Consider the following 18,455-nt stretch of genomic DNA (forward strand, 5'->3'; position numbering starts at 1 on the left):
TCACACTTAAAAGCGCAAAATGTTATTGTTCAAAATGTATTGCACAAGTGATTTTACCACGATTAATGCGGCAAAATTGCTGTACAGTTCCACGTTTCAGAGCTATCAGCTACTGCATAAGTTACCTTCACTCTTTTTGGGCAGGCATGAATGGTATATTTTACTCCTTGTCACTTTTTAGGACACAGGCTGCAGTGAAGGGAATGTAAAAATTCTCAGAATGCAAAAAACAATTGTAAGTGCAAAACTCATTGCAATACAAATGCTTGTGCCATTAGACCCAGAGATTTTGCTAACATTTTCCATTATAGTAATGACAATTTATACATTCAGGGATATTTGACAAATGGACAACTACGCACGTTTTAAACACTACCAGCAGAAAAACAAAAAACTAAAAAATGGTTCACCTCAGATCCAATATAAGCCTTCCCTTGTATCAGCTCTGGGGCTGCATAGGCTGGGCTGCCGCAGCAGGTCATTAGTTGATAGTCCATGCCACCCTGCATGAGAGAAAGTAATATTTAATTTTCTTTAATTTTTTGGCCACTACTTAGACCAATTAGCTGACATGACAGGAGAATGACTGCTGAGGTAGACAAAAAACAATATTTCCAGTCTTTTTAATGCGCAATATTCTGCAAAGTGCTTAATTAGTTGTCTGACAAACTCCTGTAAGGTAGCCAGATCTCCAAATGCTGTGCTGAGGATTTTGCAGGTTTTTTTAACTACTGGTAAATAAGAATTTTTTCCCTAGGAGAATCTGGCCATTTTGTTGCATGAAGCTTCTAGGCAGTCACCTGAACATCCCATCACCTCTGCAATTTAAGTTTAACCTGCACGTTGGGAGGGTGGACAATTATACCCAAATAATCCCAAGGGCGCAAGATTAAAAGGAAGCCTGACATACATACATACAATATATATATATATTGTACACACACACACACACACACACACACACACACACACACACACACACACACATATATATATATACATACATACACACACACACATATACACACACACACACATATACGCACACACATATACGCACACACATATACGCACACACATATACGCACACACACACACACATATACACACACACATATACACACACACATATACACACACACATATACACACACACATATACACACACACATATACACATTTCCTTTTAAAGTGGCACTGAAGTGGAAAAAAAAAACCTCATGATATAATGAGTTGGTTGTGTACTACAGATAATTAATAGAAAATGAGTAGCAAAGAAAATAGTGTCATTTTTATTTTCAAGTATATTGTTTTTTTGTTTATAACAGTGCATCATTCTCTAATAATTTCAGTTTCCACAATACACAGCATTTTAATTGATTTCACAGAGCAGAGCTACTGACCCTTTGAATTTTTCTCTGCAGAAAAACCATAAACAAAGAACAAACAATGAGACAGTTGAGATAAGTGCTTCAAAAGACAGTGCGGTCAACAACTTTATAAAGTCGCAGAGCTCACAGAAGCTCTTTTACATAGATAACTGAAATTTCTCAACTCTTCCTGTACTGGAAACAATATGAGACATATCTGTGCTAATGTTTTATTTCTTAGCTGTACTACACATACAAATCATATAAGTTTATTTTTATTTCAGAGTCTCTTTAAATATAAGTTGCCTGGCATTTTGCCTTCGGTACCGTCCGGATCACACACCTCAAATGATCATGCAGGTAATCTTGTCAGAAACGCCTGATTTGAATGCTTGTTCAGGGTCTATTATTAGATGAAGAGGCTCAGTAGAACAGCCAGGCAAACTGCATTGTTTAAAGGGAAATGTCAACCTCCATAGGTCTCTAACCTTAGGGTCCCTTTAAGAAAGCAGTCATAACTAATAATAATATGAACATTTGCATAGTGCTTTTCTCCTGTCGGACTCCAAGTGCATTTAAGAGGCCACCCTGCAGTGTGAGTCTTGCCTTGAACTTCTTAATTAATAGGTACTGACCCTAGCCAGGATTCAAACCCTGATCTCCCATGTCAAAGGCAGAGCCCTTAACCAGTGCTCTATCCAGCCACTACTGACTATCATGCTGCACAGGGAAAAACAGCAAAAAACCCACTTCAAATTTTGACAGATATTTTAGATGGTAGGTTAAAGAGCTATTTTGTGTAAGAATTAATTAGCCATATACTACAAGGTGGATGGCATAAGTCCTGCTTTTTGGTGCTTTCTGTGGATGGCAGCTGTATAAAAAAAAAAAAAACAAAAAAAACACAATTTTTACAGGCTGCAGTTATAATTTGTGACAGAAGATGGAGCAAATGTACGCAAGAAGACTTTCAGGGAATACTCAAGCAATTCTATTCAGCACAGCTTTAGCCAAGCCATAGAGACACACAGTACACACCTAAGGTGACAGTCACCAGAAACAGAACAGAGCAGACTGGAGGGGTGAGGGGAGGAAACTGTTGTATACCTTTGGTTTTGCACACAGACCAAAGTCTATAAGCTTCAAGTTGTGATCTTCATCAATAAGTAGATTTTCCTACAGACACAAAAACACATTTGTATCATTAATTTCCTGGCATTAGAATCCCATCACTCTATGAAGGCATACACATGAAATCAAAAGGTTACTAACCGGTTTGAGATCCCTGTGTGCATATCCCTCACTGTGGATATAAGCAACAGCAGACACAATCTGTCGGAAAAACACCCTAGCTTCATCCTCAGTTAGTCGGTCTTTTGCAATAATGTAGTCAAATAATTCTCCACCAGGACAGTACTGTGAATAAGAACAAGTGCTGAATTTAAGTATTTAGGCAACAACAGAGTTCAGAATAGAACAGAACAGATGAATTTATTACCATGTTACCCTGGAGGTATAGATAAGCATACTGTATATGAACCCAAAATGGAGATCAAAAATCCAAGTTTGTTTTTTACACTTTACACCAAAATATAACAGTACACATGCAATAAAGAGTTCGTTAGGCAACATACTTCAGTGCAAACCTGTACTATTAAAGAGTAACTGTCAGGCTGCAGAAGCTAATTTAAACCTCTATTCTCCTGTGTTAAACAGTTTAGAAGGAAGCCCAAAAGCAATTAGTGAAGATAAAAATCTCAGTTACCTTTCATGTGTGCTTATCAGCAAGTCTGTTATTCTTAAGAAGACGCAAGCCGCATATCATACTGCAAAGCATTCTGGGGCTCTCCCCTCGGCTGCTAATGAGAAGTTACAGCAGCTTGTAATCCCGTAGCACTGATAAATCTCGGGCAGACTACACTGCAGGAGTCAGCTATTGTTCCTAGCCACATGGCTCATTAATATTCACTGCACACTGTGTTATTTAGTACAAGCTTATCTGTGATCAGGAAGCAAGCAGGACATGACGACACATTTGACAGAAAAACATGGAGCCTGCCATGAGCTGTCAGGAGCATCATTCTCTGCATATACTATATACAAATTCTGTGAAATCCAAACGTGGACAGTGAAATGCATATGTAATGTAAGTACAGCCAATCTTTAGCTACTGATATATGTGTTTATTTTCTCTGAGACCTTATACCTAACAGCTCCTCTTTAAAACCCATTCGACCACACTGATCTGCTGAACTGTCCCCCAGCACTGCACTGACCACCTCACTCCCTAGCACCCACACCGAACCCTCTATTCCCGAGCAAACACACTGACCAGTGCCACTTCCTCACCCACACTCACCTCTCTATCCCCCAGCATTCACACTGGCCTAGCAGCACCCAACATGATCCTTCCCGCTCCCAGTAACACCCAACGTGGAGTATGTATGTCCCCGCTGCTGGTGATATGGGCGCAAGGAGAAGCTGAAGGACTGCTTTCCTTGCCCTAGTTAAAGAGACACTGAAGCGAAAAAAAAATTATGATATGATTTGTATGTGTAGTACAGCTAAGAAATAAAACATTAAGATCAGATACATCAGTCTAATTGTTTCCAGTACAGTAAGAGTTTAGAAACTCCAGTTATCTCTATGCAAACAAGCCATTAAGCTCTCCGACTAATGCTGGGAATACACGATGCGTTTTTGCCGTCGTTTTCGCTTTCGATCGATTCTACTCTCGATTCACTGCTCGATTACCCTCTCGATTCCTTATCTTTTCTTATCAATTACATTCACTTGAATGAGGAGAATCGAAAGTAGAATCGACCAGATCCAACAGGTTGGAAATTATCTATCGAACCCATCTATCTAAAGTAAAAACTTAACGTGTATTCCCAGCATTAGTTAGTCGTGGAGAGGGCTGTTATCTGACTTTTATTATCTCAACTGTAAGATAACTTTTTACTTTTTCTCTGCTAGAGGAGAGGTCATTACTTCACAGACTGCTCTGAAAGACTCATTTTGAATGCTGAGTGTTGTGTAATCTGCACATATTATAGAATGATGCAATGTTAGAAAAAACACTATATACCTGAAAATAAAGTAATTATTCATAGTACACAACCAATTCACTATATCATATTTTTTTTTTGCTTCAGTGTCTCTTTAAGAATATATTTCCCTACTGATCAGCTAATTTATTTCTCTGAACATATAATTCAGTGTCTGGCTATTGGGGGCACCCAAATTACAGTAATTCTAAGGTGATCCAGGATGTGCCACCATAGCCGTAATTACTTGTACAGACTATGGCAGCGCCCAAATCAGGCACTGCGTGGCACCAAGATGACCTGACTTGCCCAGCGTGACCTTACTTCTCCACCCTGGCGGAAAAAAAAAAAAAAAAAAAACTCTTGGTAGAACACTGAAGCTCTTTGGAAAAAAAAAAAAATCACGTGACCCACCCTTAATTCAGTGATGTGCCAATATAACAATATAAAGGCTCAGGACATATGCAGCTTTGCAGAGAAAACCAAACATGGTTTAATTTCGCATAGTGAAAATATCAACTCTAAAAGTATACTTTAACCCAGGACCTTTTCTTATAATGAAAGACAGGAAATGGGAACATTAAAGGGAGTCTGAATGGAAAATAAAAACCCAGATACTCACCTAAGGAGAGGGAAGGCTCTGAGGTCCTATAGAGCCTTCCCATTCTCCTCAGTCCCCGCAGGCTCCCCCGTTGGCAGTCTAGAACAGTTTGGTCATGGAGTGCTCTCTTCCAGGTTGGGCTGGCTTCACAAGTCTTTGGAAGCACCCTTCTCTACATGGCTCCTTAATCATAGCTTGAGAGCTTTGAAACGCGTGAGCTTGTACCTGTGTGTCATATGAGGTTTTGAATAAAGACTGTGAAGCCTGAAAACTACTGCGCCTGCGTTGCCGTGTTACTGCTCCCACTGATGTCACCAGGAGCGTAGTGCACAGACCATATTGGGCCTGCGCGGTATGCTCCTGGTGACATCAGCAGGAGAGAGGACACGGCAACGCAGGCGCAATGGGTTTCAGACTTTAAAGTCTGAAATTCCAGAAGTGAACCGGAGGCAGGGCCGGAGCATCAGTGAGTGGCTGCGTGGGCACAGGATGTCTGCGGGGGGCCATTAGAAGCCCCTGGTAAGTTCAACTCATTTCCCCACCCTCGACACCCTTACAGTATTCCTTTAAAGAGTAACTGTTAGGCAGAAAATACACAATAAGTTCTCTACTGCATGCTAATAGAGCAGTAGAAAGGATGCTAACCAGGCAATGTAAAAGTTTCAAATCATTCTTACTTTTGTAGATTTCTCTCCTCATGCCCCAGGCTCTAAAAGTGTACGCAAGCCGCAGAGAGAAGTGAAAGGCATGCTGAATCAGCCTAATTGGCTGATGCCTCTGTCACTCATCTCTCTGCACTGCGATTGGCCGCCTGGTCTCCCCTTGTCTGCCTGGTCGCCGCTGCTGTTAGAGCGTACGGAGGGGGGCCAGAGGCCATCTCCTGTCACTGTCCTCTGCCCCCCTCCTCCAGTGGCATGTCCGCGCCCCCCGCCGTTCTGCCGCATTCTCCTTTTTCCCCGCACTGAGCTTTGGGGAAGGATAAAGGTGGTGCACACAGACTCCCGGAATAATGGTTCCAGGCGCTGCAGTATCCTACACTTTGCACTAGTGCAGAGAATAGATGGGAACGACAGCGCTTGGATCCATTATTAGGTGAGTCTGTGTGTGGCTGCTGCATTTATTCCTCCCCGCTGTGCTCAGAGTCAGTGCGGGGAGGAGGGGGATGCGGGGGGAAGAAGATCTAGCCGGACACAAGATGGCCCCTGCCAGCAACAGGAACCTTCTAATATATAAACATGAAAATAACAGAAATCAATACGTAGACACTACGATACATCTGTCATGTAAGTAGAGCATGTATTTATCTACTTACATATGTGTTTTTTTGAGGGGGCATTTTAGAGCTAACAGTTGCTCTATAAGCATTAGCATACCCTCTAGTGTTCTAATGGCTTTCATCAGATCACTTTCCCCATAACTACAATGCCTGTTTGTAAGAACAACAATACAGAAAGTAATTTCAAGCAAGTGAAGTGGTGAGAGAGGATGACTGAGCTGTAGTTCAGTGTAGAAAGTAACATTACCTCAAGAATCATGAATATCTTCTTCTGTGTCTCAATCACATGATAAAGTCTACAGACATGCTGATGACTCAAGTTTTTCATCGCCTCAATCTCTGTTTTTACACGTGGCAAGTCATCCTTAAAGATAGAAAGAAAGATACTTAGTTTTGAACGTCTCTGAACGTAAATTAATAGAATTATAAAACATGTTTTTTTGAGGAAAAGCAGATCATCCGCTGGACTAGATAAAGCAACTTGCTAGCAATTACCTTAATCAAGCTTATACTCAACAACCTGTGTTATAAAATGTATAGAATCTGTCACTGAGACCCTTATTCTGAAAATGTTACATTCCTGGGGACCTGACATTTGGATTTCTGAAAAATATAGCCAATGCACCTGATCTACAATCTCATTTTGGATAAAGGATTAAAGACAGATCAAAATAATACCCAAGCAGTTACCTATTAAAGAGACTCCGTAACAAAAATTGCATCCTGTTTTTTATCATCCTACAAGTTCCAAAAGCTATTCTAATGTGTTCTGGCTAACTGCAGCACTTTCTACTATGACAGTCTCGGTAATAAATCAATGTATCTTTCCCCTGTCAGACTTGTCGGCCTGTGTCTGGAAGGCTGCCAAGTTCTTCAGTGTTGTGGTTCTGCTATGAACTCACCCTTCCTGGCCCCTCTATGCACACTGCCTGTGTGTTATTTAGATAAGAGAGAAGAGAGAAGCTGCTCTAATCAGCTGGATAAATCGTCCTCTGAGCTGGCTGGGCTTTCACATACTGAGGAATTACAAACAAGGGCAAAGCTGTTTGCAGGAAGAAAAGAGCAGCCTGAAACTTCAGTGCAGGGGGAAAGAAACACACAAATGATCTCTTGAGATTCAAAAGGAATGCTGTATACAGCCTGCTTATGTATGGATGTATTTTCTATGTGTGGACATACTGTACATCAACCTACTTCCTGTTTTGGTGGCCATTTTGTTTGTTTACAAACAAACTTTTTAAAACTGTTTTTAACCACTTTTAATGCGGCGAGGAGCGGCGAAATTGTGACAGAGGGTAATAGGAGATGTCCCCTAACACACTGGTATGTTTACTTTTGAGCGATTTTAACAATACAGATTCTCTTTAAAGCAAGCCTAAACTTCCAACTTCCTCTATGCTCTATTATATGAGCTACAGCATAATAACCTATAGGGCTCGTTTCCACTGTTGCAGTGCGGAATCGCCTGGATTCCACCGCAGACTAAATCGCATGCGGATGCGTTTCCGCATGCGGATTTCCCCGCGATTTCGCATGGCAAGGAGCCAGGCGAATTTAACCATGTCACTGCCTGTGTAAAGCTCCATAGCTTTACATGCGAAATCGCGGGGAAATCCGTATGACAAAGCCGCATGCGATTTCCCTATTAAAAGCATTGCGGGCGATTCGCCCGCACGCGAAATCTGACGGCTCTGCCGTGCAGATTTCCCCCGCACGCCAAAACGCACCCACACAACGCACAAGTGGAAACAATCCCATCCACTTGTATTGCCTATGCGAATCCGCATGCGGTGCCTGCATGCGGATTCGCTATAGTGGAAACGAGCCCTTAAAACCAATGGGTACCGGATAAAAAAAAAAAAAGAAAAAGTCAGATACTCACCTAAGGAGAGGGAAGACTCGGTCCTAATGAGCCTTCCCTCTCCTCTCCCGGTGCTGCGCTGGTTCCCCAGTTCGCTTTCCGCCGCCGCAGGGACTTCGGAGGTCTTCGGGAGCACGCGGGCTTCCGAAGACAGGCCGCTCCATACTACGTACGCGCATGCGTAGTATGGAGCGGCCGCGTCATCGGGAGCCCGAGTGCTCCCGAAGGCTTCCGAAAGCTCCCGAAGGCACGCGGAAGTGGCAGTATTTGACCCAACTGGTCGAATATTGCCACGGGGGATCCTGCGCGGGACCGGGCACCGGGAGAGGAGGGGGAAGGCTCATTAGGACCGAGCCTTCCCTCTCCTTAGGTGAGTATCTGACTTTTTCTTTTTTAATCCGGTAAACATTCACTTTAAAGGAAGACTATAGAAGGGCAGAAAACCTGAACAGGGAACTGAGAGTTGCCCAAAAAGAGCTATGCAGAAAAACTGAAACGGAACCTCTCCTCAAATGACTCACCAGCTATCTGGAAGGGGCTGAAGGTCACCCCCTCTATATGCAACTCTCAGTACTGAGCTCGTTAAGAACCTCAGTGACTTTTACTGCAGATTTGAGGACCAAACGGCACCTGTAGGGCTCCCGCAGCCACATGTTCCCTCCTCCACCCTATCTGTTCCATGTCCAAACTCACAAACACTGGCTGTTAACGAGGGCGACATTCTGCGACACCTGTCAAGGCTAAACGCTAGGAAAGCCTCAGGCCCAGAGTGTCACCAGCATGCCTGAAAACCTGTGCTCAACAGCTAGCTCCTATTCTCTCCTCCATCTTTACCAGATCCCTTCAGGAAGGCAAAGTCCCTGCATGCTTCAAGAGATCAACCATCATTCCTGTCCCCAAAATGCAGGGAGTAACCGACCTCACCAACTTCAGACCCGTGGCCCTCACATCCATCATTATGAAAACTTTTGGAAGCATGGTTATGCCCTTCCTAAAAGCCTCCACAGAGTACCTGATGGACCCGCACCAGTTTGCGTACCGAGCGAACAGGTCCACCGGTGATGCTATTAACATCTGCCTGGAGTCAGTTTACGAGCACCTGGACAGACCGAACTCATATGCCAGGATCATCCTCCTCGACTTTAGCTCAGCGTTTAACACCATCAGCCCCCAAATACTTCAGGAGAACCTGGCTGCACTGGAAGTCCACCCCACTCTGCGGATCACAGACTTCCTCACAAACAGATCCCAGGTCGTCAAGCTAGGCGATATCCTCTCTCAACTAAGGACCACCAACACGGGGGCCCCACAAGGCTGCGTAGTCACCGATCCTGTTCTCCCTGTATACAGACAACTGCAGATCCACATGAAGCTCTGTCAAAGTTATCAAATTCGCTGATGACACCACTATTGTTGGCCTTATTACCAATGACGAGGAGGCATACCGTCATCAGGTTGAAAGAATCTGCAACTGGTGTAGAGAGAACTGATTGGTCCTTAACACCACAAAAACCGTTGAGGATCATCGACTTTAGGAAGCGTGCCCCCAACTGCATATGGACGACACGGAAGTCGCAAGAGTTCCCTGTGCTCGTCTCCTGGGCACAACCATCTCCAATGACCTGAAATGGAAGGTCAACACCATCTCCACGCAGAGGAAAACTCAGCCACAATTAAATCTGTTCTCTGTTCTTCTATCCTGGTCTAGGATGTTGGCTCCTGTGCCAGCGACAGACAAACTACAAAGGGTCATCAATTCATCGGCGAGAATAATCAGAAAACCACTTCCCCCTCTGGACCTCTACAACACCAGACTGTGCTCCAGAGCTTTGCGGATCGCAAATGATCCCTCACACCCAGGCTCCCGCTTTTTCATGCGACTCCGTTCAGGCCAGAGGTATCGGTCCATCTACACCAGGACCTCAAGGCACAGGGACAACTTTTCCCTTAGCGGTCAAATCACTGAACTCTCTCGACCAACTCCCATCTCCCACTACCATCACCACCTCCCCCTCTCCTTAGACCAATCTCCCACTACTAGACGGAATCGTCCTTTTTAAGCATGTCTTCACTGCCAAAACCCCACATTTGCCTGTGGGAATGTTTATTGGTATGTAATTCCTGTATTGCTTTTTTCTTGATGTATGCTGCCCTGTTATCCTTGCTATCTCTATTGTGTGTCCTTTCCTGTTTTGAAGCCCTGTTTTGTGCCAAGACCAATTCCGGGCACGACCTAGTCGTGCTTGGCGAAAATAAATGATTCCGATTCTGGGGAACAAAAAAAAAAAAAAAAAAAAAAAAAACTTGTTACAACTTAAATCCAGAGATCCTGCAGTGTTTTCTTCCTGGTATCCTGGAAGCACAGAAAGTTTGCATATCAGCACAGAACTACGGCACACATCTGCACAGTTCAGACAGAGCTGACTGCCCTCCTTTACACTTGTGGACACGTAATAATGCTGGCTCCCAGATGTTAGGTCCAGTATGAAGCAGACTGCACTGACAGATTGATAGCTTAGGCTGTGTAGAACCCAGCTGTTATATACACACAGTACCAAAAAAGATTGAGAACATAGGTCTAAGGCAGAGAGCAAATATATTAAATACTTGTGGTATCCTTAAAAGGGAGGTATTCATTTTCAATGAAGGAAGGTACTGTATACAGAGAAAGTCACAGGTCTGACAAGTATTGGTAGACAGCACCTTTTATTGTTTGTGTAAAACTTATTTCCCCTCACTAATAAAAGACAATCGACGTGTAAAACAAAACAAAAACAAAAAAAAAAGTATTGTGGTCCTAAAACGTCCATGTTGAACTAGACTTTTCTAATGCTTTACACTTGCGCACAGTAATTTAAATGAAAGCGGACAAGAAAAACATATTCAAATTGTTACCCCAAGAGAATCTTTGTCCATGATCTTAACGGCAACTTTTTCACCAGTGAGAAGATGAGTTGCAAGCTTGACCTTTGCAAAGCCTCCTATGAAGAAAAAAACCCAAAAACAAATCTGGTCAATGTTCTGTAAATGTAAAACCAAGAGATCGTTTACAGTACATTCCCACAATGCTGTGTCATGGAGAGCAGTAAGGTTCATACTGTATCCTAAAAAGTGTACTTAGGGCCTGTACACACTGCTGCGCTTGCGCTGCGCTTTTCAAATCGCATGCACTTTTTAATCGCAAGGTCTTTTGAAAAATAATGAAATTCGCGGAGACCTGTACACACTGGTGCGATGCACTTTTTCTATTCTCATGAAGGCATGCGATTTTAAAAGCGCAGCAGTGTGTACAGGCCCTTACTCTTAAAGAGGGATTGTCAGGGACTGCCACAAAATGAAAATTCCATTTACCCACTGCTCTGTGTTTATTATGCAGCCTGGAACCTCACCCTGCATTGCAAGCACCCCAATCTAATCAGAAGTGTTTCTTCTGTAAAAAATCTTATCTCAGTCAGACTGGCTTAATTTGGCACATTGCTGACAAGGAGGAAGCTTGTCATCTCCCTTCCCACATTCCTGCTCCTCACTGATTGGCAAGGGCATCAGTGTGACACAGGGCTGTTGAGTCGGTACAAAAATCCACCGACTCCTTAGGTTAGGATTCCACTGACTCAGATTCCTCTAATTTGCATGTTACATTTTTGTTGATTGAAAGTATGCAACATGAAATGCATCTCTTAACTGCCAACACTTAGGTAGTGAGAGGGATATGGAGGCTGCCATATTTATTCCCATTTAAACAATACCAGTTACCTGGCTAGCCGGCTGATCTTCTGCCTCTAATACTTTTTGTCATAGACTAAAACTAGTCCTTGGTAAGAGTACTTGTAGAAGACAGAAACAAAGAACATCTATCAGGCCTTAGGCAATGTGTACATGTAAGAGCGATGTGCAGGTACTCTGCAGGAGAATGAGGCTATTCTTCATGTACAATCTGAACCAGGTTTATGGGTGATAGACAACACCTCTGTGTTCAATGTGCACAACATTCTCAGAGGATTCCCTGCAGCTCTATGGGGAGTGCATGTGTAGAGTATAGTACTACTGTGTAACAAAGTAAACCTGAGTCAGATGAAATTAAATTTTTATACATACCTGGGGCTTCCTCCAGCCCCCTTCAGGCTAATCAGTCCCTCGCTGTCCTCCTCCACCACCTGGATCTTCTGCTATGGGTCCAGGTACTTGAGCCAGTCAGGCGTAGTGCGCATGCACACACTCCGCCGCTGGGAGCGTACTACACCTGCGCAGCACTATTGCACAGATGCAGAATGTTCCTGGCTGTGGGAGCGGCACGCGGCCGGAGTGCGCTGACTGGCTGAATTACCGGGACTCACAGCAGAAGATCCAGGTGGCGGAGGAGGACAGCGACTGGATTAGCCTGAAGGGGGCTGGAGACAGCCCCAGGTATGTATAAAAAACTTTTTTCATCCGTCTCAGGTATCCTTTAATTCGTAGTCACATTTCAATAAACCCATGTTTACAAGGCTATTTACACTCCCATATTGATCCTCTAGAATAGTATTATCCAACCCGGTCCTCAACGCCCACCAACAGTGCATGTTTTCTGGAAATCCACACAGGTTGTTAATCAGCTCTGCTGCAACACTAATTACTCCACCTGTGATTGTGTGTGATCTCCTGCAAAACATGTACTGTTGGTGGGCCTTGAGGACAGGGTTGGGGAACACTGCTGCCTGTTTACTGAGTACTAATTCTAGATAATATCTCAAGTATCCCATGACACATTTGCTAGAAGTACTCAATGTTTGTGTATAAATGCTTTTCAAACATTCCTTAGGGCTCAGCCACACTATAAGCGCTTGTGATTGATCAGCGCTTTTTAAAAATTGCTCCCATTCACTCATTAAAATCGCAGTAAAAATAGAGTAAAATTTCCACGACAATTTTTATGAAAGTGAATGGGAGCGATTTTTAAAAAGCGCTCAGAAAAGTACATAGTGTGGCTGAGCCCTAAATGTGTTAACTAAAAATACTTTTTAAATGTTTTCATCACCAAATCAACTGTAAGACTTGGGGCCCACTACAAGTGGTTTTCCCATGAACGCTTATCGTCAGCAAATGGCAAAGCACTATGGCAGTGGAACCCTATGAGTGAAATTACATTCCACTAATCGTCAGCGCTTGGCAATCGATGTGCAGCATTTTGAAGAGATTCTGTTTGAAATACAGGGGCAAATCCACATACCTTCAAACAGATTTGAAAATTGCTCTGTTTTTTTGTGTCTCAAATCACAATCACTAGCGTTTGCAATTCCTAGTGGGTCCTAGCCATAGCTGTAAGAAGAATACTTATTTGAGCTGGAGATTTGGGCAAATCTGCATATTTTGCCTCACAATTGCAACACTGTCAAAGACTTAGACTAGATTGTGAAAATACAGTCAAACATTATCTATGGATGTGCCATGTTTCCTAGCTACTGTTAGAGGTTTTTAGTGAGCCCCAAATTCTGCATACTACACATTTATTTATAAAATGTCCATCGCTGCTCAGTAAAGCCACAGTCGTAATGAACAGCTTAGGACCCTTTTCGATTGAATAGCGATGCGAATGCAGCTACCTCACCGAAGATGCAGAAGTGTATGGAGGGGACAGATCGCTGCGCACTGCTCACAAATAGAAACTGTTCCATTGCCGAGCATTGGTTTAAAGACACCTGCGGTGCAATGCAGCTATGTAACCACATGGTACCGCATGTAATGGAAACAGGCCCTAACACAAACAGTACTTGCAGAATGTAAATCTACACAGTTCAAACACTTAGGATGCAATAAAATTTCTGAGAACGTCCCTAACATCGTAGTCAGGTTACCTGTTCCAATAGTTTCATGTACATCATAATGTTTTAGCAGCTCTTCATAGTCATCAACAGCCATCTGAGTAGTTAATGTGCCCCTAGAAAGACCTACAAACACAAAGGGAACAAGCAAGCAATTTCTACTAATATATAAAAAAAAAAGTCATTCATATTTAATAGAGTATGTCAAGTGTAGGATACAAATTACTCATAATGTAGTTTTTCCCATTGGTTTAAAGCAGCCTTCCTAAACCTTTTCTGCATGGAGGAAACCTTTTGAAAATTCTCACAGCTCAGGAAACCTCTCTGCCCCAGACCTTAACTCCCTCCTTAAACGTGTTCCTGACTGCTTGTCTGCTATATCCTCCTTCATGTCCTCTCGCTTCCTAAAACTTAATATGAGTAAAACAGAACTAATAGTTTTTCCACCATCTCTGTCCACCTCCCTGCCTGAAGTAACAAATGTTAATAACACTCACATAACTTCAGTTCCCAAAGCTCGGTGCTTGGGGGTGATATTCGACTCATCTCTCTCTTTTATTCCTCATGTTCACTCCATAACCAGCTCCAGCCATCTCCAACTCAAAAACATATCTCGCATCCGTCCCTTTCTCACTCAAGACACAACTAAAATGTTAATACATGCTCTCATAATTTCTCGTCTGGACTACTGCAACATACTGCTTTGTGGACTACCGTCTAACAAACTGGCCCCGCTCCAGTCGGTACTGAACTCAGCTTCTCGTCTCATTCATCTTTCTTCTCGATCTTCCTCTGCCGACCCTCTTTGTCAAGCTCTTCACTGGCTGCAAATTAACCAGAGGATTCAGTTTAAACTCCTAACCCTAACCTACAAAGCTCTCCACAATCTCTCTCCCCGGTACATATACTCACTAATCTCCAAATACAAACCAAATTCCAATCTCAGATCGGCACATGATCTTCAGTTGTCCTCCTCTAGAATCAACTCCTCACATTCACAAGACTGCACGCGCTTCACCCCTCCTCTGGAATGCCCTCCCACAACACATCCGTCACTCGCCAACCTTTGTTACCTTTAAACGCTCTCTAAAAACACACTTGTTCCGACAAGCATATGCGCTACCGTAGGCCACTTCCCTTTGTACTAAGACCAAATTGCACTCCTACTAGGTATCCTAAAACACAAAGCCTCTATATTTGCTGCATACTACCCCTCCTCCTGTCCCCCCCCCCCCCTCCATTCCCTTTTAGATTGTAAGCTCGCAAGGGCAGGGCTGTCTCCCCCTTTTGTGTCTTGGTAACCATTATACATTTTATTCATCATGTTAATTTTATCACTGTCATTACCAATTCTATAATTTGTATTTTGTATCATTCTTTGTATTTTGTCACTAATTATGTATCTTGTATATTGGTGTACACCATTGTCTGTATTATTATGTACCCCATGTTTGTTTCTTACTTTGTACAGCGCCACGGAATATGTTGGCGCTTTATAAATCAATAATAATAATAATTCTACTGAAGCTACAATTAAGTGTACCTTTAAACCAATCATGAAGCATCTCTTCAAAATGCAGCCAATCACGACAAGACATTCGCATCTGTAATGCGAGTGGCTCAGATACCTCCGCAGGTGGAACTTGCAGCACGTGTCCTGCAAAACTTTGCGCTCACACTTGGGCCAATCGTAAAGCCATCTTTAAAATGCAGGCAATCATGATAAGACATTTGCATCTGTAATGCGAGTGGCTCAGATACCTCCATGGGTGGGACTTGGCACTCTCCCCTCCGTTTTGCAGCCAGTAGGCCATCTCAGATATGCACTACAAGTGCAAGTAACCTGTACTGTGCTCCAAACGCTACCAGGAGCATCATCGCTAACAAGGGAAGAGATACCCAGGAGTGTGTACAATCCAATGGGAGGAATGTAATGATACTTTTATTGGCAATTGCAAAGTAGAAGTGGTAAAGCTGCACCCTCTTGTTTACATTTACATTATTCCTCACTTTCCCAGAGGTGCTTATTTGTACAGTACTGTATCTCAAGCGCTGGTGCCATCACTCTTTTCTTACAAAAGTTATCAGACATCAAATCACTTGAAACTATCCTGAAGAGAGCAGCAGACCATGGATTTCACACTGACATAGGACGTGTGCAAAAGCCCACTTTTTACTATATCCAGAGTCAGCATCATGTAGGGGCAAAAAACAGGTTTACTATAACAGCAGTTTTATTAATTCTGGGTTTACAATACTAGGCATTGTTCCCGTAGATTTATAACAATACATCCTTGCACACTTACAAACCAGCAAGGCATGATTTCATCTAATATATATTTTGCCTGTAAATACATTAACACACAACTACACTGATGTCAATGTCATCTGGCATAACTATTACATACGGTATATCTATATGGTGTTAGTCCACAAGTCCTTATTAGGATCGTGTCTTCAGACCAGTGCACTGGAGTATTAAGGCAGAGGTAAACCTCCAGTAGATTTGTAGACTGGTAATTTCTCCTAATTAGCACTCACAGTTCTAAACTCAATGCTTGGGAGCCCATTAAATGTCCCGTTGGCCATTTCTGACCATTGTCATAGTGGTCCACCTGAGTTGGCGTGTTCATCACTGAAGGGTGTCGGTGTAGTACTGGCACTCTGAGCGCTTATTAGGAGAAATAACCCGTCTACGATTATAATGGAGATTGGCCAGGACCTGGAGAGGTAGTTTACTATACCCAAGTTTATACTGTATAAGGTATGGCAGATCCTCAGCTAGCAAAGATTGTTGCTTGGATCTATCGCCAGGAAATAGAGCACCAAAGCAGTGATCCTGCCATGCAATTGCTGGTGTACAAACCAGAGAAGGCTAAAGCTATGGCACGGTTTCTATACCAGACCTCAGCCACTGCACTGGGAGAATGTAAGAGCCTGAAAAGGAGAGAGGTCAGGAACCAGCATCTGATTAGATCCTCTTAACAGGGAACCTGCAGGGACTGGAGGAAGACAGGGTGGTATTTGCATATTACAAGAACAGGTGCATACCGGGGTACTTGGCTTTGTCCTCCACATGCACTATGTAAATGCCCCAAGAGCTGACAGTCACCTTCATCTTGATGCCATGCTTATTTATCTAAAAATATATATAACACAGCAGAATCACACTGTATAGCAGCTGGTCAACAGGAAAATGTGGTCCCTGTGCACCCCATAGGGATTTGGAGGGTGCCCCCTGTCATCTCCATTACAAGTGTGATCTGAGCAAAGCTTCCATTATAACAAATGTAGCCCTCTTCCCATATAACAAGCGGGTGTGTGCCCCATTATGCCTACTGTGGTGCCCGTATCTCCCATAGTAAGCAATATGGGTGTCCCCTGTGCCGCGTATTGGAATAAGCCCACTCCTCAAAGAATATTGCTTATGCAGCGGCTGGCTGTATTTTAAACAAAAACACACTCACCGGCAGGAATCCAAACTCTCCGCAATCCTGTTCAAACTCTCGCGCCGGCCGGAACTATAGGACTAATATCGGAAGATCCGGCTGCAGTGAGGATCCTTCCGCCAGTCGCAGCAACACAGAGTGACGTGACAGGGACTATTTTGTACCGCCGCAATGGTGGAAGAGGGTCTATCACTCCTACTTTGTCAAAAAAATGTCACGAAGCTCGCTAAAGGGTTCTCTCGGAACCCTGGGTGAGAATACTCGGCTGTTTAGAGGCACACAACTCTTCGTCAATAGCATCACGAACTGCAGAAAGGTTAATATGTGACGGGACGCCTGGCCTTCAGCAGAATGGCAGTGTGATCCAAAATCCTAATAAAACTTCCTAAACTCGATTCTCTTCCGATGATTTGTGTGTTCGAGCAGCTATAGCTTTATCGTATGTCTGCGTTATAACAAGCTGCGGAGGATTGTTTCTAATCCAGAAACGCAGAATTAAAAAAAATGTTCTTTATAACAGTCATGCATGTTTTTTTAATTCCATCTACTTACATCTTACAACTGTAACCAAGGGTGCATAGGAGATTAGCGTGTGTCTTCTACTGAGTACTTTGGCAGAAATATGGCTACAATCGTATGCAGCTATCTGCTCAAAAAGTCTCTGTATTAACTTTGTTTTGCAGAAAAAAATGCTCATGTGCAAGATTTTTTTTTTTTTTACTCTTGTTGAGACGGTCTCTCTCTGTTTTTTTTTTTTTTTTTTTTAAAAAGCAAATACCCATGTCATAGCTGACAACTGCCCCTTTGGGAGCCCTATCCCTCTTTCCTCCTCATTTCTCTCTCTCTCTCTCTCTCTCTCTCTCTCTCTCTCTCTCTCTCTCTCTCTCTCTCTCTCTCTCTCTCTCTCTCTCTCTCTCTCTCTCTCTCTCTATATATATATATATATATAAATATATGTTTGTATATATACAGTATTATATATATATATATATATATATATATATATATATATATATATATATTTCTATACAAAAAAAATATGATTGACTCTAA

The 18,455-nt window shown here is 42.9% G+C and overlaps 1 protein-coding gene across 3 annotated transcripts in view; it reads right to left on the reverse strand.

The window, feature by feature from the left end:
- The window catches only part of MELK (maternal embryonic leucine zipper kinase), an 86,445-nt gene extending 68,956 nt beyond the window's left edge, over positions 1–17,489 (reverse strand). For 2 of the 3 annotated variants that reach the window (XM_068271311.1, XM_068271310.1), the window contains exons 1-7: positions 17,005–17,086; positions 13,987–14,079; positions 11,051–11,136; positions 6,542–6,658; positions 2,643–2,786; positions 2,478–2,546; positions 411–503 (exon numbers count right to left, since the gene is read on the reverse strand). In XM_068271311.1, the coding sequence (XP_068127412.1) occupies positions 411–503; positions 2,478–2,546; positions 2,643–2,786; positions 6,542–6,658; positions 11,051–11,136; positions 13,987–14,079; positions 17,005–17,071 (669 nt within the window). In that variant the 5' untranslated portion in view covers positions 17,072–17,086. Of the gene's footprint in view, positions 1–410; positions 504–2,477; positions 2,547–2,642; positions 2,787–6,541; positions 6,659–11,050; positions 11,137–13,986; positions 14,080–17,004; positions 17,087–17,420 lie in introns of those variants that run through there. The other variant, XM_068271313.1, reaches the window with a different exon arrangement.
- Positions 17,490–18,455: the final 966 nt, after the last annotated feature.

The sequence above is a fragment of the Hyperolius riggenbachi genome, chromosome 1 (genome assembly GCF_040937935.1).
Source record: "Hyperolius riggenbachi isolate aHypRig1 chromosome 1, aHypRig1.pri, whole genome shotgun sequence".
Classification (NCBI taxonomy): Eukaryota; Metazoa; Chordata; class Amphibia; order Anura; family Hyperoliidae; genus Hyperolius; species Hyperolius riggenbachi.